At 42.8% G+C, this 22,141-nt stretch overlaps 2 protein-coding genes across 4 annotated transcripts; both read right to left on the bottom strand.

Moving 5' to 3' along the window:
• Nucleotides 1-819: 819 nt before the first annotated feature.
• LOC5514186 lies at nt 820-2,299 on the bottom strand. Of its 2 annotated transcripts, none has more exons than XM_048727764.1 (2): nt 1,708-2,299; nt 820-1,157 (listed from the first exon to the last, which is right to left on the bottom strand). In XM_048727764.1, the coding sequence occupies exons 1-2, from the start codon at nt 2,158-2,160 to the stop codon at nt 1,125-1,127; spliced, it is 486 nt and encodes a 161-aa protein (XP_048583721.1). In that variant the 5' UTR covers nt 2,161-2,299; the 3' UTR covers nt 820-1,124. The 2 variants fall into 2 exon arrangements, with proteins under 2 accessions (XP_048583721.1, XP_048583722.1); XM_048727765.1 differs by having other exon boundaries at nt 1,873-2,299.
• On the bottom strand, nt 1,723-21,658 carry LOC5498446. Of its 2 annotated transcripts, none has more exons than XM_048727762.1 (7): nt 21,417-21,658; nt 20,797-21,156; nt 20,443-20,704; nt 19,911-20,113; nt 19,653-19,740; nt 9,346-9,528; nt 1,723-2,504 (listed from the first exon to the last, which is right to left on the bottom strand). In XM_048727762.1, exons 2-7 carry the CDS (start codon nt 20,999-21,001, stop codon nt 2,306-2,308), a joined length of 1,140 nt encoding a protein of 379 aa, XP_048583719.1. In that variant the 5' UTR covers nt 21,002-21,156; nt 21,417-21,658; the 3' UTR covers nt 1,723-2,305. The 2 variants fall into 2 exon arrangements, with proteins under 2 accessions (XP_048583719.1, XP_048583720.1); XM_048727763.1 differs by having other exon boundaries at nt 19,929-20,113.
• Between the last annotated feature and the right edge of the window lie 483 nt (nt 21,659-22,141).

The following is a 22,141-nucleotide window of genomic DNA, read 5'->3' as shown; positions in this document are numbered from 1 at the left end:
ACAACCTCACGCTTCCCGACGACTACCCGACGCTCCCCGAGAACTACCCGACGCTCCCCGACGTTCCCGATGACTGCCCGACGCTTTACGATGAATACCCCGACGCTTTACGATGACTACCTACCGTTGACTCTCGATGCTACACGACGTTCCCGATGACTACTTGACGCTACCCGTTGATTACCCGACGCTCCCCGACGTTCCCGATGACTACCCGACGCTTTACGATGACTACCTGACGCTACCCGTTGACTACTCGATGCTACACGACGTTCCCGATGACTACTTGACGCTACCCGTTGATAACCCGACGCTTTACGATGACTACCCGACGCTTCCCGACGTTCCCGATGGCTACCCGACGCTTTACGATGACTACCTGACGCTACCCGTTGACTACTCGATGCTACCCGATGACTACACGGATAATAGGTAAATACTGCCATCTGCCATGTATGAATGTATAAGGGCGCGTTTTTTAACTCGTGATTCCGGAATAAGAATGATTAGAATTAGAAAAAGGCGCGTTCGTTTATCCCGCGCTTCCATTCCGGAATGGAATGAAGGTCATTCCACCCATTCTTCTACCTGTAGTAGAATGACTCGAATGTCATCCTGAACATTCTCTACCAACCATTCCCATTCCAGAATGATAGGAAAAAAACGCGCTCTCAGACTCACTCGGCCAAGGTGACCACATAGCGATTTGCCTCTTACTGAAGGCTACCCTCGTAGCTTTCTCACAGTCTTTACAGCCTCTGTCAAAACGGCAGCTTTCTTGAACTCCTTGTTTTGGCGAAGATTCACAATACAATCAGAAAAAGAATAGACTCATTTTATTAATGCGGTATTTGCTTTGCGGTGAAATACTAGATGTGCGAGTGCCTTTATCGCGCATGACTAGAGCCCCTCCCCCACCCCACCGCACCACACACACAAGTTGCCCATACAACCTCACGCTTTCCGACAACTACCCGACGATTCCCGACAAATATCCGGCGCTTCCGGGCGATGATTCGAGCCGCCCTCTTCCCGTGCTTGAAGATCCTGTACGTGAGTAGGGGCACTTGTGTCATCAGTACCAGTCCTCTGATCTCGTCTCCTGTTGGCTGCTTGCGCTCTTTCTAGCAAGCGGAGTTTGTTATCTCTTTAAGGAACTGGAAAGAAGGAAAGCAGGCAATTAAGTTAAGGTAAGTTTTCTGTGTTATTTCTCTCATTTTGTAGCAGTCACGATTTCAACGACAAAAAATAAATTCAGAATCGCTTCCCCTTTTTGTAAACAAATATAGAATAATCTGTACTCGCTAAATGTTATTTTCGAATATTGAAAATGTGAATTAAATCAGCCGAAATCACGGTGAAATTGAATCCATCCTATCATAAAATCGGCTCGATTATATTGCTTAGGTATCAAACAATGCCTGGAAAGTTATATTTTTCAAAATGATGGGATTTCTAAATTTGTAATCGTGTTGCGCAGACCGTAACACCGGCTAAATATTTTGAGCTCCATATTTTAAAAGTGGAATTGATAATGAAAGACATGGACAATTTACCAAGTAAAACGTACTGAAAGCATTGGAAGTTTTTTTAAACATTGGATAAAACTTCGGCGCTAATGTATTTGCAAACTTTGCTAACGAAATATCGTTGTCTCCTAATAGTTGGGCTATCATACAACGTGGGCGGTTAGTTAAGTAGTCTAACCTCACACATTATTTCTTTTTGTGATTCGAGATACTTGGCCAAAGCTGTTGCACTGGCGAGGGTTTCTGCACTGATGTTCGTTGGTGGGTCACTGGGAACACCGCCTTCAAGGACTTTCTCCAGTGTGTGGCTGAGTACGTGCAATGATGTAGCCAGCCTTGGTACCAGTTCAGGAGTCTTCGATTTCGGTGGATATCGTCCCGACAGGATGGCATCGTTGACCTCTTCGACGAAACGTTCGATGCTGCCGCACAGCGCTTGCTTGCCGTTGGCATCAAACGTGTACACCACCTCGTTTTCTGCCAGCTTGATGTTGGCAAACACGTCTCCGAAGTCGCTGGTGACTTCTTCTCTCAGATTCTCTTTTGCTGTTTCTATCTCGTTTAGTGTTGGGCGCAATGCCATCGGTGCCGACACTAAAAACCGATCGATCGGCCCATGACCGAAGTTCATGTGGGCAATGAGTCTTGCCGCATTCGTGATTTGGGTTGAACCCAAAATGCAAAACGGCGTGTTCGCCTCGATAGTTCGCTTATTCTCCGTCGAAAAGCGGTAGCTCGCCGGCTCACCAGAGAACAACTTGCACAATAGCTGGATGTCACCGGAAGCGTTGTCCTCGTCCGACTTCAAAAGTTTGTTTAGAACTTCGTAGACCCCTGGGGAGAGAACGTATCCCTTCTTGTTCTTGGCAAGGCATTTCACTAGCCCACTCGACGTCGTGTTGTTGATTACATCCTCCCCCATCTCCGTCATCTCTAGTGGCTGCTGTGCCGCGTAAAAAACTGCCGATGATTTTCCTGAAACAGCAACAAAGGTTTAACTCGTTTTATCAGTTTTTTTCTTCTAACATGTTTTTGTTACAAGTTAATTCTACGAATTGCGAGGGATGTTTGTGCTTTTCTAGTAAGACGAGCGCATGTTTGGAGTCAAATCTAAACGGATGCCATGCTGGAGGACCGTCCGGTCGCTTTTCGAACAAGAAAGTATAAAAAAGCGTTTGAAGTAAATTCGCAAGTCAGTGCAATGAATCAGCAAACGGTACTCAATTGAAAACTTGCACCAATATGCCTGTGTTGCGCTTTTGAATGATTGAGCGCGTAAAACTTCCATATTTACCTAAGCCGGGATGTGCAACTAACAATGTAAACAGGTTGAGCGGTTGCTTTGGGTGACAGAGTCCACTCTGCACTTGGACGCGAGTTAGAACGCCGTCGTTGTTGAAGCTGGTAAAGCTAGCGAAGCTGGTGAAGCTAGTGAAGCTGGTGAAGCTGTGGAAGCTAGTGAAGCCATAGCGAAGCTGGTGAAGCTAGTGAAGCTGGTGAAGCTAGTGAAGCCAGTGAAGCTAGTGAAGCTGGTGAAGCTGGTAAAGCTGGTAAAGCTAGCGAAGCTGGTAAAGATGGTGGAGCTAGTGTAGCTGGTGAATCTAGTGAAGCTGGTGTAGCTAGTGAAGCTGGTGAAGCTGGTGAAGCTGGTGAAGCTGGCGAAGCTAGTGAAGCTGGTGAAGCTAGTGAAGCTCGTGAAGCTAGCGAAGCTGGTGAAGATAGTGTAGCTAGTGTAGCTGGTGAAGCTGGCTATGCTAGTGAAGCTGGTGAAGCTAGTGAAACTGGTGAAGATGGTGGAGCTAGTAAAGATGGTGGAGCTAGTGAACCTGGTGAAGATGGTGGAGCTAGTGAAGCTGGCTAAGCTAGTGAAGCTAGTAAAGCTGGTGAAGCTACTGAAGCTAGTGAAGCAATGAAGCTGGTGAAGCTAGTGAAGCTGGTGGAGCTAGTGTAGCTGGTAAAGCTGGCTAAGCTAGTGAAGCTGGTGAAGCTGGCGAACCTGGTGAAGATGGTGGAGCTAGTGAAGATGGTGGAGCTGGGGAAGCTAGTGAAGCTGGTGGAGCTAGCGAAGCTGCTGCAGCTTCACCAGCTGGTGAAGCTAGTGAAGCTGGTGAAGCTAGCGAAGCTGGTGAAGATGGTGGAGCTAGTGAAGCTGGTGGAGCTAGTGAAGCTGGTGAAGATGGTGGAGCTAGTGGAGCTGGTGAAGCTGGTGAAGCTGTTGAAGATGGTGGAGCTAGTGAGGCTGTTGAAGATGGTGGAGCTAGTGAAGCTGGCTAAGCTAGTGAAGCTAGTAAAGCTGGTCAAGCTAGTGAAGCTGGTGAAGCTAACGAAGCTGGTGAAGCTGCTGAAGCTGCTGAAGCTTCACCAGCTGGTAAAGCTAGTGAAGCTGGTGAAGCTAGTGAAGCTGGTAAAGCTAGTGAAGCTGGTGAAGCTAGTGAAGTTGGTGAAGCTAGCGAAGCTGGTGAAGATGGTGTAGCTGGTGAAGATGGTGTAGCTAGTGAAGCTGGTTGAGCTAGTGAAGCTGGTGAAGATGGTGGAGCTAGTGAAGCTGGTGAAGCTGGTGAAGCTAATGAAGCTAGTGAAGCTGTTGAAGATGGTGGAGCTAGTGAAGCTGGCTAAGCTAGTGAAGCTAGTAAAGCTGGTGAAGCTAGTGAAGCTGGTGAAGCTAGCGAAGCTAGTGAAGCTGCTGAAGCTTCACCAGCTGGTGAAGCTGGTGAAGCTAGTGAAGCTGGTAAAGCTAGTGAAGCTGGTGAAGCTGGTGAAGCTGGTGAAGCTAGTGAAGCTGGTGAAGCTAGTGAAGCTGGTGAAGCTGGTGAAGCTGGTGAAGCTAGCGAAGCTGGTGAAGATGGTGGAGCTAGTTTAGCTGGTGAAAATGGTGGAGCTAGTGAAGCTGGTGGAGCTAGTGAAGATGGTGGAGCTAGTGAAGCTGGTGAAGATGGTGGAGCTAGTGAAGCTGGCTAAGCTAGTGAAGCTAGTAAAGCTGGTGAAGCTACTGAAGCTAGTGAAGCTGGTGAAGCTAGTGAAGCTGGTGAAGATGGTGGAGCTAGTGTAGCTGGTAAAGCTGGCTAAGACAGTGAAGCTGGTGAAGCTAGTGAAGCTGGTGAAGCTGGTGAAGCTAGTGAAGCTAGTGAAGCTAGTGAAGCTGGTGAAACAAGTGAAGCTGGTGAAGCTAGCGAAGCTGGTGGAGCTAGTGAAGCTGTTGAAGCTAGCGAAGCTGGCTAAGCTAGTGAAGCTGGGGAAGCTAGTGAAGCTGGGGAAGCTAGTGAAGCTGGTGAAGTTGGTGAAGCTGGTGAAGCTGTTGAAGCTAGTGAAGATGGTGAAGCTAGTGAAGCTGGTGAAGCTAGTGAAGCTGGTAAAGCTAGTGAAGCTGGGGAAGCTAGTGAAGCTAGTAAGAGCGGTTATTGCGGTGTTTGAGCTGAGCTGCGGTCCCTTTGAATTTTGATAGGAATGGTCTCAAATTTTAAGCGTGCTTGATAATCACTGCTTGGGCGGTCACACTACATGCTGTGCTTGGAACGCGCTAAACAAATAGAATTTGATAATCAAGCACGGTTTCTCCAGGTAACTCAAACCTGGTTCTTGCTTCCCTCCCGAGTTCAGATTAGCGGGGTTCTACTGTGTGTGAAAAAGTTATTCAGAAAGTTATATTTAGTTTTCAATAGTGAAATTACATGAGCCAAACGATGTGAAACAAGTTTAAGCAGTAGCGCAAAATCATAAGTTTCCTAGATTTCTATGAGATTTCGTCTAGAAAATGTCGCTCCGTAAGGTCCCGCCCCGCGTATGCTGACCCGCCACCAAAGTTTGACTACGCGCTATTCTCAAACGAGACAATAATTTTTTGAATAGCCGAGGTAACGAATTTGGCTGTAAGAAGCAAAAGACTGAGCTCACTTTGTTTTGAGTTCTTATGATCATTATTCCAACGCCCAAGGATGTTCGGTAAACCAGCTCACAAAAGTATCAGCTCACGCATTGTATTTGTCAGTCAAGGCCACTTTATTGGCGCGGCTCGGCGCGGCACATGGCACGCGCACGCGGCACACTCGCTAGCTTCACCAACTTCACCAGCTACACTAGCTTCACCTGCTACACCAGCTTCGCTAGCTTTACCAACTTAACCAGCTTCACTAGCTTCAACAGCTTTACCAGCTTCACTAGCTTCACCAGCAGCTCCAGCAGCTTCACCAGCAGCTCCAGCAGCTTCACCAGCTTCATCAGTTTCGCCAGCTTCACCAGCTGGTGAAGCTTCACTAGCTCCACCAGCTTCACTAACTCCACCAGCTTTACTAGCTTTACTAGCTTCACCAGCTTCGCTCTAGCTTCACTAGCTTTGCTAGCTTCACCAGCTTCACTAGCTTCACCAGCTTCACTAGCTTCACCAGCTTCGCTAGCTTCACCAGCTTCACCAGCTTCACTAGTTTCACCAGCTTCGCTAGCTTCACCAGCTACACCAGCTTTACTAGCTTCACCACCTTCACTAGCTTCACCAGCTTCCCCAGTTTCACCAGCTTCGCTAGCTTCACCAACTTCACAGCTACACCAACTTCACTAGCTTCGCTAGCTTCACCAGCTTTACTAGCTTCTCCAGCTTCTCCAGCTTCACTAGCTTCACCAGCTTCGCTAGCTTCTCCAGCTTCACGAGCTTCACTAGCTTCACCAGCTTCACAGGCTTCACTAGCTTCACCAGCTTCACTAGCTTCGCTAACTCCACCAACTTCACCAGCTACACCAGCTTCACTAGTTTCACCAGCTTCGCTAGCTTCCCCAGTTTCACCAACGTCACCAGCTACACCAGCTTTACTAGCTTCACCAGCTTTACCAGCTTCACTAGCTTCCCCAGTTTCACCAACTTCACCAGCTACACCAGCTTCCCCAGTTTCACCAACTTCACCAGCTACACTAGCTTCATCAGCTACACCAGCTTCACCAGCTTCGCTAGTTTCACCAGCTTCTAACTTCACCAACTTCACCAGCTACACCAGCTTCACCAGCTTTACTAGCTTCTCCAGCTTCGCTAGCTTCACCAGCTTCGCTAGCTTCACCAGCTTCGCTAGTTTCACCAGCTTCACTAGCTTCACCAGCTTCGCTAGCTTCACCAGCTTCACTAGCTTCGCTAACTTCACCAACTTCACCAGCTACACCAGCTTCACCAGCTTCACTAGCTTAACTAGCTTCACCAGCTACACCAGCTTCACTAGCTTCGCTAGCTTCACTAGTTTCACCAGCTTCGCTAACTTCACCAACTTCACTAGCTTCCCCAGTTTCACCAACTTCACCAGCTACACCAGCTTCACTAGCTTCAACAGCTTCACTAGCTTCCCCAGTTTCACCAACTTCACCAGCTACACTAGCTTCATCAGCTACACCAGCTTCACCAGCTTCGCTAGTTTCACCAGCTTCGCTAACTTTACCAACTTTACCAGCTACACCAGCTTCGCTAGCTTCACCAGCTTCACTAGCTTTACCAGCTTCACTAGCTTCACTAGCTTCACCAGCTTTACTAGCTTCACTAGCTTCATCAGCTACAGCAGCTTCACTAGCTTCGCCAACTTCACCAGCTTCGCTAACTTCACCAACTTCACAAGCTACACCAGCTTCGCTAACTTCACCAGCTTCACTAGCTTAACCAGCTTTGCTAGCTTCGCTAGCTTCACCAGCTTCACTAGCTTCCCCAGTTTCACCAGCTACACTAGCTTCACCAGCTTCGCTAGCTTCACCAGCTTCACTAGCTTCACCAGCTTTACCAGCTTCACTAGCTTCGCTAACTTCACCAACTTCACCAGCTTCACTAGCTTCGCTAACTTCACCAACTTCACCAGCTACACCAGCTTCGCTAGCTTCACCAGCTTCACCAGCTTCACTAGCTTTACCAGCTTCACTAGCTTTACCAGCTTCACTAGCTTTACCAGCTTCACTAGCTTTACCAGCTTCACTAGCTTCACCAGCTTCACTAGCTTTACTAGCTTCACTAGCTTCATCAGCTACAGCAGCTTCACTAGCTTCGCCAACTTCACCAGCTTCGCTAACTTCACCAACTTCACAAGCTACACCAGCTTCACTAGCTTCGCTAACTTCACCAGCTTCACCAGCTTCACCAGCTTCACTAGCTTTACCAGCTTTGCTAGCTTCGCTAGCTTCACCAGCTTCACTAGCTTCCCCAGCTACACTAGCTTCACCAGCTTCACTAGCTTCGCTAGCTTCGCTAACTTCACCAACTTCACCAGCTACACCAGCTTCACCAGCTTTACTAGCTTCTCCAGCTTCGCTAACTTCACCAGCTTCGCTAGTTTCACCAGCTTTACTAGCTTCACCAGCTTCACTAACTTCACCAACTTCACCAGCTACACCAGCTTCACTAGCTTAACTAGCTTCACCAGCTACACCAGCTTCACTAGCTTCGCTAGCTTCACTAGTTTCACCAGCTTCGCTAACTTCACCAACTTCACTAGCTTCCCCAGTTTCACCAACTTCACCAGCTACACTAGCTTCATCAGCTTCACCAGCTTCGCTAGTTTCACCAGCTTCGCTAACTTCACCAACTTCACCAGCTACACCAGCTTCGCTAGCTACACCAGCTTCGCTAGCTTTACCAGCTTCACTAGCTTTACCAGCTTCACTAGCTTTACCAGCTTCACTAGCTTTACCAGCTTCACTAGCTTTACCAGCTTCACTAGCTTTACCAGCTTCACTAGCTTTACCAGCTTCACTAGCTTCACCAGCTTCACTAGCTTCACCAGCTTCACTAGCTTCACCAGCTTCACTAGCTTCACCAGCTTCACTAGCTTCACCAGCTTCACTAGCTTCACCAGCTTCACTAGCTTCACCAGCTTCACTAGCTTCACCAGCTTCACTAGCTTCATCAGCTACAGCAGCTTCACTAGCTTCGCCAACTTCACCAGCTTCGCTAACTTCACCAACTTCACAAGCTACACCAGCTTCACTAGCTTCGCTAACTTCACCAGCTTCACCAGCTTTGCTAGCTTCGCTAGCTTCACCAGCTTCACTAGCTTCCCCAGTTTCACCAGCTACACTAGCTTCACCAGCTTCGCTAGCTTCACCAGCTTCACCAGCTTCGCTAACTTCACCAACTTCACCAGCTACATTAGCTTCACTAGCTTCGCTAGCTTCACCAGCTTCACCAACTTCACCAGCTACACCAGCTTCGCTAACTTCACCAACTTCAATAGCTTCCCCAGTTTCACCAACTTCAATAGCTTCCCCAGTTTCACCAACTTCACCAGCTACACCAGCTTCACTAGCTTCACTAGCTTCACCAACTTCACCAGCTTCGCTAACTTCATCAGCTTCACTAGCTTAACCAGCTACACCAGCTTCACCAGCTTCGCTAACTTCACCAGCTACACCAGCTTCACCAACTTCACTAACTTCACCAGCTTCAATAGCTTCCCCAGTTTAACCAACTTCACCAGCTACACTAGCTTCATCAGCTACACCAGCTTCAATAGCTTCGCTAGTTTCACCAGCTTCGCTAACTTCACCAACTTCACCAGCTACACTAGCTTCACTAGCTTCGCTAGCTTCACCAGCTTCACTAGCTTCACCAGCTTCACTAGCTTCACTAGCTTCATCAGCTACACCAGCTACAACAGCTACACTAGCTTCACCAGTTTCACCAGCTTCACCAGCTACACTAGCTTCACCAGCTTCGCTAGCTTCACCAGCTACACCACTGTCTACAGCACACCAGCATTATATTAGTGACACCAACATGTAATCGCTATATTCGTGACGGTAGTCATGGAATCATAACCGTTGTTATCAACGAAGGGATGAAGCAAGCGTCGCAGCTACCCACCGATACAGCCTTATTCTTGATAAATTCTCTGACCCTCTCGCTTCTGTAGGTTTATACAAGTCCGTCCGTGCTGCTTGTTCAGAGAGTTGTGACACGACCAAACTTAAGCCAAGTTGTCTTGAGGTCAAGGGACATCCAACAAAATGGACACGTGACACGGCGTCATTGATTACGTCATCATAACTAGGAAAAATCATATCTTAAGCTACGGGAGTTGTGACAGGACCAAACATAGGACAAGTTGTCTTGAGGTCAAGGGGCGTAAACAAATGGAACACGTGACATTACGTCATTAATGACGTCATCATAACTAGGAAAAAATCATATATTTAGCTACGAGAGTTGTGACACGACCAAACTTAAGCCAAGTTGTCTTGAGGTCGAGGGACATCCAACAAAATGGACACATGACATGACGTCATTGATTACGTCATCATAACTACAAAAAATCATATCTTGAACTACGAGAGTTGTGACACGACCAAACTTAGGAAAATTTGTCTTGAGGTCAAAATCTGTCGTCCCTTAGGGCCCTTTAGAATATCTATTTACTGGCAAACTTCCTGTTAAACCTTGTAAGATTCCCTCTTGAGGTGTCCTAGAAGGCCTTTTCTTTTGATCATCTCTAGAACTAACGCTAGACAGACGGGGTATTACATTCTAAGAGCACTTTGGAGTTTTGAAATGTTGAACTGTGTGACTACAGCCGTACAGGCACACGGAGTTGATCGTTGATTGACAAGTTTTTAACCACACCAGCTATACACACGGAGTTGATCGTTGATTGACAAGTTTTTAACCACACCAGCTATACACACAGAGTTGATCGTTGATTGACAAGTTTTCAACCACACCAGCTATACACACGGAGTTGATCGTTGATTGACAAGTTCTCCACCACACCAGCTATACACACGAAGTTGATCGTTGATTGACAAGTTCTCCACCACACCAGCTATACACACGGAGTTGATCGTTGATTGACAAGTTTTTCACCACAGCTATACACACGGAGTTGATCGTTGATTGACAAGTTTTTAACCACACCAGCTAAACACACGGAGTTGATCGTTGATTGACAAGTTTTCAACCACACCAGCTATACACTGTCTTGCAGAAATCGTAGATTATTAGCTGTCTTCTCGCACTAGAATCACGCCATTTAGTAAAGCAGTGCCAGATACAAACTTTGAAAGCTTCGTATTCGATCGATCATGAAAATCTAATTTGTTATTTGCCCGAGTAAAGCGCTAGTATGAAGATCGGACTTTTCCGCGAGCAAATATTCGCCATTCGGTATAATGATATAAGACCTTACATGTAAAAGTCGCTCCTTGGCTTGGAAAAGTAATCAAAAGTATTTTGTGTATTTTCAATACTGCGGCCTTTTCCGTATCTGGTGATTTGACTGGCACAGGTACCAAACTTTGAAACCAGTGGTTGAACCGCCTCCTGTCCCCTCCTCCTCCCCCACTAAAAAAATATGAATAATGGGCAAATCCTGACTATAATTAGGGATTCTTAAAATAGAGGTAAAACATATCATCTCTTTGACGGTAACGTATCCTGGAAAATTTAAAATAAGAGTCCGCCCCCCCCTTCTTGAAACTTTTGCTACGGCCCCCCCTTTTTTAAACTTCTTGATCCGCCTCTAATTACACTCCAGTAAGCACATGTGATAGCGCTTCCTTTGTGTAGCTTCCGTCAGTTTTCGCTAGCTTCCGAAGCTTATTATCCTTGTGATAGGGCCTCGCGCTCCTATACAGCGAACTAATTGCCAAAATGGGTAGACTGTGGATATTGGCTATCGCTGCGATTATTTGGCAAGTATGCACCACTGGTGCTGTACGAAAACGGCAACTGCGAGCCGTCGATGACGAAACCTATAAAACACTTGTCGACCTCTGTGAAGACAAGTTTTAGGTGCCCGTTGCAGAGCGTTCGAGAGCGCAGAAGTCTGCATGTAGCAGAAGAAGATGGCGAAAAGCAGCTTCTTTTTCAAGGAAAGGAAGTCATGAGAAGTTCGAGGCTCGACAATGTTGTGGAAGAGGAATTTGCTCATTGTAAAGGGGTCGGAGCTAGGAAACTTGTCCGTCTACTTCAGTCCAGTTTTGAAGGGTTGAGTGAGCGGAAAATCCTGGGCGTGATGTCAAAGTGCAACCGAAATCAGCTGGTGAATGCGAGATTCCAAAACAAAGCAATCAGTCGCCCTATACGCGCAACCGCCCCACAGGTATGTGTATATTTTTATAACGTAACATGTCGATTGACGCGCATAAAACACCCGACCACTGAATTGTAAACCGCTCTACCAAATAATCCACGAGCCTCTTTGAATTGACATTCCAGAAGGCTTTTTTTCTAAAAGCATCAACGCTTTTGAAACACCCCTATATAAGACTATGATAACCGCGAACCAATTAATAGCTTGGGCCTTTATACAGAGGGCACAAGATAGGTCGATCACCCCAGCCTACTTTTCTTGACAGTCCCTCCCAATATTTTGTTTACGCAAACACTATTTTTGATGTCGCGTACAAAGACGGGTATATTTGTATTACAAAGGGCTACACATGATACACATGCATATACTCAATGCATATGCTAAAAAATGGGAGGTGAGAACTAGGCACGTCTCCTTCAGACTACGCCGTTTAGTCGGAGTTTTAAAACGGCGATATCAACCACGGTGATCCTAGATACTAATCAGATACCAAAAACGGTAGGGGAAATAGGTATAATATACATTTCTAAAACGTTTCTTTACCGATTTAGCGCTTAGTTATTGCTTAGTTTTCAAACAGCAAAAGTCTGCTTTTGTACTTCTTTGCGCCGACTACACAATGAATGTTGTCGACAGTGAAGACCACCCAAGTGGAAGTCACGCTCGGTCGTCCCGCTAGCTACATCAACTACAGAAACTGCGCTACATCGCAACAATTACGGATAGTTGAATATAAACTGGGTTCAAACCGCACTCGAAGTGACCAGGATTCCCAAACAAACACCGAGGTTTTTAAAAAAACATTTCCATATCTTTACGCGAAAGAAAAAAAATAACAAAAACTTCATAACAGAGCCCGTCATTCCACTGGCTTCATTCCAGTGCACGTCAGCGCGCGCGCTCAAATTCTGTTCATTATTCGTTGGTTGTTTTCTTTGGACTTATTTTGGAGTTTCCTATTTACCTGGGACACGTTTTTCTCCGAAAGAATAATATTTTTTTAGTATTAAAAGGTGAAAGTTCGAGGAAATTCACAGGGTTGTTGATTGATGATGAACGAATTCCCCATTTATGCTGCGTCATCGTATGACGTCATAGCGTGATGAAATAGACCAATCTCACCAATCAGAGCATCTGTATTAATTCAAACGTAGCAAAGTAATTTTAACCTCAATTAAGAAAATATGACCTCGCTCTTAGTAAATCAGCTTTGATGAGTGTTAGTTTTCAGGGCCGTAGGAAGGGGTGGGGCCCTGGGGCATGTGCCATTTCCCCAATGTTTTTTTTTAATTTCAAGGAAATGATCAGTAGGGGCGTGGTCGTGCCTCTTCCCCAATATTATCTTATTGTTTCTGTATTGCCCCTCCCCAATCTTACGTGTCCTACTACTGTTCTATATATCTTGCTTGAACGCAGTTATATATTTTTTCAGGCTCGTCATCAAATCGACCTTATTGATATGAGTAAAGTCCCAGTGACTCTAGATGGCAAAACCTTCAAGTACATACTCATTGTGGAAGACGGTTTTAGTCGATATCTTTGGCTACGTCCCTTACTAAGTAAAAGTAGCAGTGAAATCGCTATCACATATCGACATCACATATCACATGACTATCCCCGAACCCCACCCCCCTTTACACCTACATGACATTCTCCAAGTGTGGTTGCCCGACAATGTTTGTGCCCCGAGATATAAGTATTTTCGTTTTAATGACGTCATTGGTGACGTCACACCTCACATGACTGCTTATGCACCCCCTTGACACCTACATGACATTTTTCAAGTGTGGTTGTCCGACGATGTTTGTATCTCGATATATCAGTATTTTCGTTTTAATGACGTCATTGGTGACGTCACACCTCACATGACTGTTTATGCACCCCCCTTGACACCTACATGACATTTTTCAAGTGTGGTTGCCCGACAATGTTTGTATCTCGATATATCAGTATTTTCGTTTTAATGACGTCATTGGAGACGTCACACTTCACATGACTGTTTATGCACCCACCCTAAATTATCAGTCACATCCTCGAAGAAACTTCCAATAGACACACCGCTTTAACAATTCTGTTATATTTTTCGCGTTTCATTAAAACCATCGGGGATTGTTACGTAATTAAACGGAAGTGAACTGGTGCGATTGCCCTAAACTTGGACACACTTGAAGACAGGAGACTAAGCAACCAGACCATGGTACTCTATAAGTTCGCCAATAATCTTATCCATTGCACCTGCAATAAGTCAACTTTAGGTGTCCAGTCACCTTCGCAGGCTATAGATCATCCCTGACTGTCCTTCCTGTTATTAGAGCAATCTACTTAGGGAGTATCTTTTCTAAGTTCTAAGTTAATACAGGGGAGACTCCATTATAACAACTAGCAACTAAAAGAGCTATTAGAGCGGTGCAGGGTAATCTTGGAATACGGCTTCTCTGTTAAGTTATCATTTTACATGCTGCGCATTGCATTTTTGGTTTGTCGTTCTTTTGCTTACCCAACCGACACCGGAAATTAGTAAAAAAAAAAAAGAGGTCTTCTTACAACCCCCGGTTCTAGCGCTTTTGGTGAAATCTCGGTATAACGGTATGGCGAGAGGCCAACCATCTTTATATCGAGAAAATCGTTAAATCGATAAGTTCCGATAAGTTTTATTTATTTTACATACAATCCTTTTGTTGACGTGCCCTGTGAGGGTTAAGTCTGTTTTAGTTATTTATCTGTCTGTATAAACTGCTCGAGGAAGACCTTAAGAAGTACGTAAGGCAATCGCAAAAGCGTATGGAAATATTGAGTTTTATGAGAAGAGATTTTCCAAATTATGCATGGAGCTTGCGATCTCTCGATCGCCGTCTAAGACACTTCCAGATATTTTACACTGACCAAAATGTTACAGTCGATGATGTGAAAGTTGCGGTTGCCCAAGAGCTGGATGGACCTGGTAAGCTTCTCGGGTACCGTGCAATGCAAAAGAAAGTTAGACAAGAACATTGTCTTAATGTCCCGCGAGCGTTGCTCCATGCTGTCATGTCGGACTTAGACCCGGGGGGCCTAGATGCGCGTGCTGTTGGTGGTAAAAAAAAAAGAAAACAAAGGGGCATTTCACCACCAGAGGTCCCAATTTCGTCTATTCCGTGGACGGCCACGATAAGTTAATGGGGTACCAGAACAGTACTTACCCTCTTGCCATTTATGGCTGCATTAACACTGCAAGTCGTAAATTACTATGGCTGAGAATATGGGTAATCAATTCCAACCCACTTATAATTGGCCGCTGGTACCTGGAGCACCTTTATGAGACACGTAGGATTTTTCCTTTCTTTATCTAAGAATGAACAAGGGTACAGAAACAGGCACTATGGCAACCATGCATGCTTTTATTAGAAGTCAACATGATAATAGAGATGGTGCTGCAGATACAGTTATTTATGGTCCATCAACTTCTAACCAAGTGACTGATTTTTTTACAAAAGGGGCTTTAGCAAAATACTCACCTTCAACTTTTCGGTAAAGCTAAACCTAATGCTAATGAGCACTGTAATGGCTTGTCTTTTCTGGAATAAACTTGAAAATCGATTATTGTACAAGAAAATACAATAGTTTAGCAAAGTTTTGATGTCGCTGTTTATATTTTTGTCTTGCATCCTTTTGTGGGACTAGAGTTGTTTGTGTCTGGTTTTTGATGCATGTAAGACCCTTTTTGTACGAACAATAGTCAAGTTGTTGTATTTATATATTTCTACATAATTGGCATGGAAATCAGGATTGCATAACAGTGACATGAAAATTATGTACAGTATCTTTTGTCTGAGTCAATCTCTATAATCTATTTCATTTTATTGGCGGTACCCCCTCCCCCTCCCTTGGGACATATAATATTAGAAGATATATATGGGGGTAAATTCCAAATTCTATACTACCTTCCATCCCCCCCTGCTTATGAAAATCCTGGATTTGCTTTGTTTATTGTTCTACTTGCTTTTTTAACCGAATTCCAGTAGTCTTTTCAATGACAATTCAAAAGCTATTGTTGTTTTTTTTCCATCGCAATTGATCAACATGCCTCGGCTCGGGCTTCGCCCTATGAATTTTATATCCGCGAAAACACTTCTCGTGTTTTTAATAGTACGTAAAAACAGGGAAATTTCTAAATCATGGGATATTTGGCATTATTTCAAATAAAGTGGAGATAAGGTACTAATCAATTTGATTATTTTTTCAGGGAATGAGCAAGCTGAAAAATTTCAAAACAGCACCCCTTCCTAACCCTGATGTGTCATTCAAATTCCTTGTATATGGTGATCAAGGCATCTCAGCTGATGCACACAACACTGCCAGATATTCACTGGAGGAGATCTTATATAGAAATGCAACCATGGTTATCCATCTTGCAGACACACTATATGCTGAAGGATATGTGAGTATGACTAAACTATGAAAGTTGTAGCCTATGTTTAGCCGCTGACTCACGAAAATATCCTCTTGTAGCGTCCACGCAGTGGCGGCGATAATTGTGTTCTGTGACGCTATTGTAATAAATTTGAATAAATTTCTTTTGACAGCTGTGCATGGGTTTTCTCTTATTCAGCACACAAAACACATTCAGGTTTTGGTAAAACAAACATTCCCTATAATGTCACTACTTTCCAAGTGCACATTCATTTGTTTTAATTCTGCTAATTTATACCTGCATTCTTTGTAAGGGGGTAACTGAGAAAGATTGTGAACAGTATCTCATAGATAGCCCCTCGACTTTCAGCGTTCGTTCATACTTGAGCATTTAGATTTCTGTGTACACAGCACAAGCACATACATATGCAGGAGTTGCCGTGATCTGCTGCTTAAAAGAAGGAATTTGGTTAAAAAACCCTAGCCCCTTTAAATAGAACTCCTCTTTGGAATAACTAAAGTAACGGAATTACTTGGTAAAATGAAAGACTTTCCGTAGCCAGTAGAAAGGCTCACAAAGACATCAACATCATTGTTCAGAAAAGCAGAGATACCCTTCTCTTGTTCTTTGTGTGGTTTCTCTATCCCAAATACGTTGACAAATCTCTAAGGCTGAACTTAGAACAGATTTATCGCGAAAAGGTGTTAGAGTCGCAGTGTTTTTCACTTACTGAGTGCCCACATTAGAGCTAAAGAGAATTATTGAACACCCCGCCCCCTGCTCAAAATCTTGCCTATGTGCCTGAAGTTTGGCTATTGGCACCTCTGCAGAGGCAGGGCTATATAAAGTTACTTTTATTATTATTATTATTATTATTGTTGTTATTGTTGCTTTTGTTATGATTACTATTCGATAGTTTTCCTTTAAACTTCAATGTAAAAATTCCAAGCTTTTTTGTTCTAGTGAGAACAGGATTGTGTGCACTGAAAACTAGACTATCCTTGTACGCAATGTTAGAAATAAGACCCTAGGCTTGTCTATAATTTCTTTGGGACAACAAAATCAATTAAGAATCAAGTGCTAAGCACACAAGCTTGTTGGGCAGTCACGTTCTTAGGCTCTTACCGAAAGTGCTAGCACTTTTTTGGCATTATTTGGCTTCGCGAGCACTTTTTTTTACATTTTGTCCCAAAAAGCACTGCTAGAATTTTTTCTTATTACCGACTGATTATTTATACAATTTCGCGTTAATCAGCACACTCTGACTTCACATATGTCGTCCAAAGCCGCAATTTGCATTCATTTTCGTCAAAGGAGCCAAGGAGGCTGGGGAATATGTTTGATAGGTCAGCGGTTGCCTTCTAGAACCCGGTCCTTCTCGTCAGTCCTCCTCGTGACTCGTTCCAAGATGATGTCATTCACTAGCAATACTGGAAGTCAGCCAAGCAAGGCAGAGATAGCTCGAGAGCGTACTCTGCCATCAATCAGTGGAAAAAAAAAAAACTAGGGGGAACTGTGATGTAAAGAACATAAGCATACATGATCGGATTCAGCAATATCCAGGAGAGGAACTAACAATCAAAGACGGGAAGTTGTTTTGTCTGGCATGCCGCGAAATAGTGTCTTCGAAGAAGAGTATTTTAACTACACACTTGGCTTCAAAGAAACATGGAAATGGTAAAGAGAAACTGAAGAAGTCTAAGTTGAAGGATCAGACTATTATGGAGTTACCGACTCGAAGTGGTCGAAGAGTTTCTGAAGGCTGGCATCCCACTTGGGAAAATCGATAAGCTACGCTCCCTCTAAGAAAAGAATGGCCGACGTCTCACAGCAAGTGCTCATCTTGGTCAGTACATTTCAATGTTCTCAAGCAGGAAGTCGAAAGGATAAAAAATGACTTTGCCTGGCCAGACTGGCATGACAAGAGATGTTTCGATGATCTTTGCAGGAAGTACACGACAAGGAGAAGTAATTGCTGTCATCCTGCGTTTCCTTGACGAGAATTGGTCGATTATTCAACGTCTCGTAAAAATGGATATATGTTCCAAGTCAGTGAATGCGGATGATCTTGCACAAGTTCTTAATCAGTGCCTATCAGTTTATTATGGTGTCAAGGCCAATTCGTTACTCGCAGCCATGAGAGATGGGGCAAGTGTGAACCAGGCAGCGTTGGATAGGATTGCATTTATCTTTCCTAAGCTGCTCAACGTTGTGTGTTTCTCACGCACGCTTGACAATGTTGGGAATCACCTTGTCATTCAAACTCTTCTAGAGTTCGGTAGCGTGTGGCTTCGCCTGCTCCGCCATAGTTACAACACTGTTAGTTTCAGGGAGTTATTTTTACTCCACCCAGAGAGTAAAAACTACTCTTTAAGATGGAGTACTTTTAAAGGAGTAATTTTAACTCCTTTATTGGGGTAAAAACTACTCCACTGAGGAGTAATTTTTTTTTACTCCCTTAATGGAGTAATTTTTACTCTGCTGAGAATTAGTATCGAACGTTTATTGTGAAAAGAGTAATTTGCACTCTTGTTGGTCAAATAATGGAGTAAAAAGTACTCTTTTCTGGGGGTGATTTTAGCAGAGTAAAATCTACTCCAACTATCACAAGTAAAAAGAGTTGTTTTTACTCCAGATGGTCAAGAAATGGAGTAAAAAAGTACCCTTTTGAGGGGTAGGTTTTGAAGAGTAAAAACTACTCCAACTATATCGTGCTAGAAGAGTAGTTTTTACTCCAACTATCTCGTGCTAGAAGAGTAGTTTTTACTCCAACTATCTCGTGCTAGAAGAGTAGTTTTTACTCCATCTGTATCTTTTTAGGACAGTGGCAAACCACTCCAAATATATAAAATAAAGGGAGTAGGTTTTTTTTTACTCTGAATAAGCTGAATTTAAGAAGAAAACGATAGTCTTTATTCTATAAGACAATAGATAAAAATAATGATTTATTGTAGTTATTGGTATGGAGACAAAAAACTCTCATGTCACGAAAAATGCTCTCTTGGGTGAGGAGATAACAAAGAGTGGAGTCCTTTACATATACTTATTGTATTTCTGGAGAAAATACAATTCCAAGATAAAAATAGCAACATTTCTTATTCAGTTGACTCAATTTCAAAGCGCATGCACACATATCTTGTTGTTGTTCTTCGTCCTCTTGGTATGACCTGATTCAAAGGTAAATAACACGAAAACTGCCTTGCATAAGCAACCATCAGATCATTTTCGGGTGATGGCACTATTTCATAACTTTGAAAGTGGTCATTAAATTTCACAGTTTCCTTAGCTGTGACAACGAACATTAAGTCCTCAACATTTTTGTCCAATAGGCAAATCTTCTTTATTTCAAAGAATGCAGGCAAGCCACGGTAGTCATAGCCAATGTGTAATGTTGCTCCAAGTTTGAATAAAAATTTTAGTAGTGTGATCAAATCAGATGAATGGAATTGAACATCATATGATAAAATGTATTAACTTACATCAAAATTTATTAAATAAGTGAAAAAAATTATGACATAACGAAATGTACATGTGGTTGATAATTTGAACTGTTTCTGTCAATATTTTGACATTTTACTTTTTTTAGGGCCAAATGGGTTTCAATCAAAGGAACAAAGTACAATTATACATAACACAGTCCTTTACTAGGTAACAATGACAGAAGTCTGATAATAATTTAAAGTATGTACTCACTCATATAAGGATGAGCCAACATCAACATTAGGAAATTCTGCCTTGACTAGGTTCCAATATGAAACATCACCAGCCAAAGACTCTTTCCCTGAAATGAGAAACACACATAGTTACACTTTCCTTTAACAGAGTATAACTAAACACAATATGTGGCTTCAATATTTATACTTTACCAATTATTCTTTCCTAATATTTTCCCTTTGATTAGTCACATTATTTCTTAGTTATTTTGAATGATATGAATAGTTGTTCCTGTACCTGGACCATTCTCGATACCTTTTTCAATAAAGGTACTTAGGCCTCCTCCGGCAGTTTGGAGCCTGTAACACAAGCCTTCCTGGTGACGTTTAGCCAGAGAGAATGGCAGATTGATCCAGTTGCCAAGTAGAATTGCTGTTCGCTTAAAATAGTGATGTTTAGCTTCATACCGCATACACCAACTATGAACTAGAGGCCCAAGTCTAAAGATTAAATTATCAGTCAATCTTTTAGGAATGCCATGGTATCAGGCAGTACAGTATGCGGCTGCCATGAAACACTTATCAAATTACACAATTACAACAGCATAATAAACTTACAACAGCATAATAATCAGGGGTTCACGCTACATTTAAATTTCAAATTTAAAGCATTAACAATTCTGAGCAAGCATGAAAATTGGACTTTCAAGGACTTTTTTGTGTAAAGATCGACAAAACTCACATTGAATTTAATTTAGCTGCTTTGATACACAATACTTAAAAACACCTTGATTCTTCAATCTAGTAAAGTAATACCTAATCATACTTACTTCAGGATAGTTGTTGGCATGTGTACCATATAGTGCATCTTTGGAGTTATAGAGCAGCCAGGGAAGAGCTGTTGGAACATTTGATGATGATGCTGAATTAGGACCTGCAAGTAAGGAAGTTGCTCCTTATCAATGACAGGAGAGAACACAATCCTCATTATCTGAAGAAGAATACAAAAAAGTTCCCAGTGCTCATCATCCTCTGGAACAAGGTCTCCAACCAGGAGCGGCAAAAACATCCCAAGGCACCACATCTGATTTGCTGTAATATAATAATGTATATATAAGAGTCATATTTATAAACATACACAGAACACAGAACACACAAACACAATATATTATATTTCTAGTTACCATGTTGCTTCAGGGTGTGGTCATTAGACACAAGTCTTGTTGGCTGGATGGGGGCAGGTCTGTTTGTGTCACTATGATACCCAAAGTCAAATGTTCTAATTCTTGTGTTCAGCTCATCCAATGTAAATAGCCTTTTTTCATTGATTAAAACCTTTAAGACCTCTTTGACCACATACTGTAGGACACCTTCTAAGACATCATGCATTGCATCAGCTGGTAAACCATCAATCACATGAAAATACCGGGAATCATTCAACAATGAGCGTTGATTTAACCCATATGTCTTTTTGAAGTGATCACCTCCATCAAGGAGTTGGCATTGACGTGAGTAGCTTTCAATTGTTCTCAATGTAAAGCCATCTTCATGGAACAGAAGGAAAAAATAGGAAATAAATTCTAAATCTTATAAGGGCTAATGGCTGCTTAGAGATTACTTTTTTCCAGGAAAGAAAAGATAGCCTTAAGAACTAACATGAAGACAAGATTGAATTTCTGATTAAACTAAATTCGTATATATATTTAGATATTGAAGTGGGGTTCAATGTTCAATGCAATAATTATCTTGAGTGGTCATAACTTTTGTTTCACCAATACATTCATGAACACAAACTAATTTTTACCTGTTCTAAGTAAGAAAGGTCTCTAATGATGACTTGCAGGGTTGGATCTATGCCATACTTCTTGAGTAGTTTGGTAGTGACTATGGCAAGTAGTTGAATAGCATTGAGGTGTGATCGGTTTTCAGGCTTTATGTTACCGAGGGTGTAGTAGAAAGCACCTTTAAAAGCATAACAGCACATTAATATACATTATTGTAGTTTCAAACCTAGTAACAGCTCACAAATATTTTGTTATTACAGTACTCAAATTATTATTCTAATAACCATTATTATTTATATATTATATCATACATTTCTATACAATATTATACATAGCTCCACAGATAATGAATATGTAAATCCTCACAATTATGTATACCTATTTTGTGTCTAACGGTTTTGGCGCCGAAAATGCTAATAACCTACAAAAACCTAGCGTGAAAGCCTCAAACAAAGTATTTGATACTATGCCATATTTACAAAGCCATTCTTTTTCCTTTTTCAATGTGAACTGAAGGTGAGAGCTGTTTTCGTCCCCGAAAGTCAAGTTAGCAAAAATTTCCGGTCACGACGTTGCAGTCTCAAAAAAACCTCAAACCTCGTGTCAGCATCTTCCGAGGTTTCTATAAAAAAGTGTTCAATTATCTTAGATTTTTTTCAAGGTTTACTTATATTACATTAAAATACTATGTCTATAAGGATTTCTGTGAATACAATTTCTGTTTATAAGGATGGCAAAGATTCAT

The sequence above is a fragment of the Nematostella vectensis genome, chromosome 5 (genome assembly GCF_932526225.1).
Source record: "Nematostella vectensis chromosome 5, jaNemVect1.1, whole genome shotgun sequence".
NCBI lineage: Eukaryota > Metazoa > Cnidaria > Anthozoa > Actiniaria > Edwardsiidae > Nematostella > Nematostella vectensis.
The sequence above is the reverse complement of the archived record's forward strand: the minus strand, read 5'-3'. Positions and strand labels throughout refer to the sequence as shown.

Coding starts and splice junctions, on each gene's coding strand:
- LOC5514186 (XM_048727764.1), bottom strand. CDS start 2,160: ATGAACTTCGGTCATGGGCCGATCGATCGGTTTTTAGTGTCGGCACCG. Junction 1,158..1,707: donor AAAAAGAAATAATGTGTGAG/GTTAGACTACTT, acceptor CCTTCTTTCCAG/TTCCTTAAAGAGATAACAAA.
- LOC5498446 (XM_048727762.1), bottom strand. CDS start 21,001: ATGCATGATGTCTTAGAAGGTGTCCTACAGTATGTGGTCAAAGAGGTC. Junction 20,114..20,442: donor ATGCCAACAACTATCCTGAA/GTAAGTATGATT, acceptor TTTAATCTTTAG/ACTTGGGCCTCTAGTTCATA. Junction 2,505..9,345: donor TCAAGAATAAGGCTGTATCG/GTGGGTAGCTGC, acceptor TTGCTGTTTCAG/GAAAATCATCGGCAGTTTTT.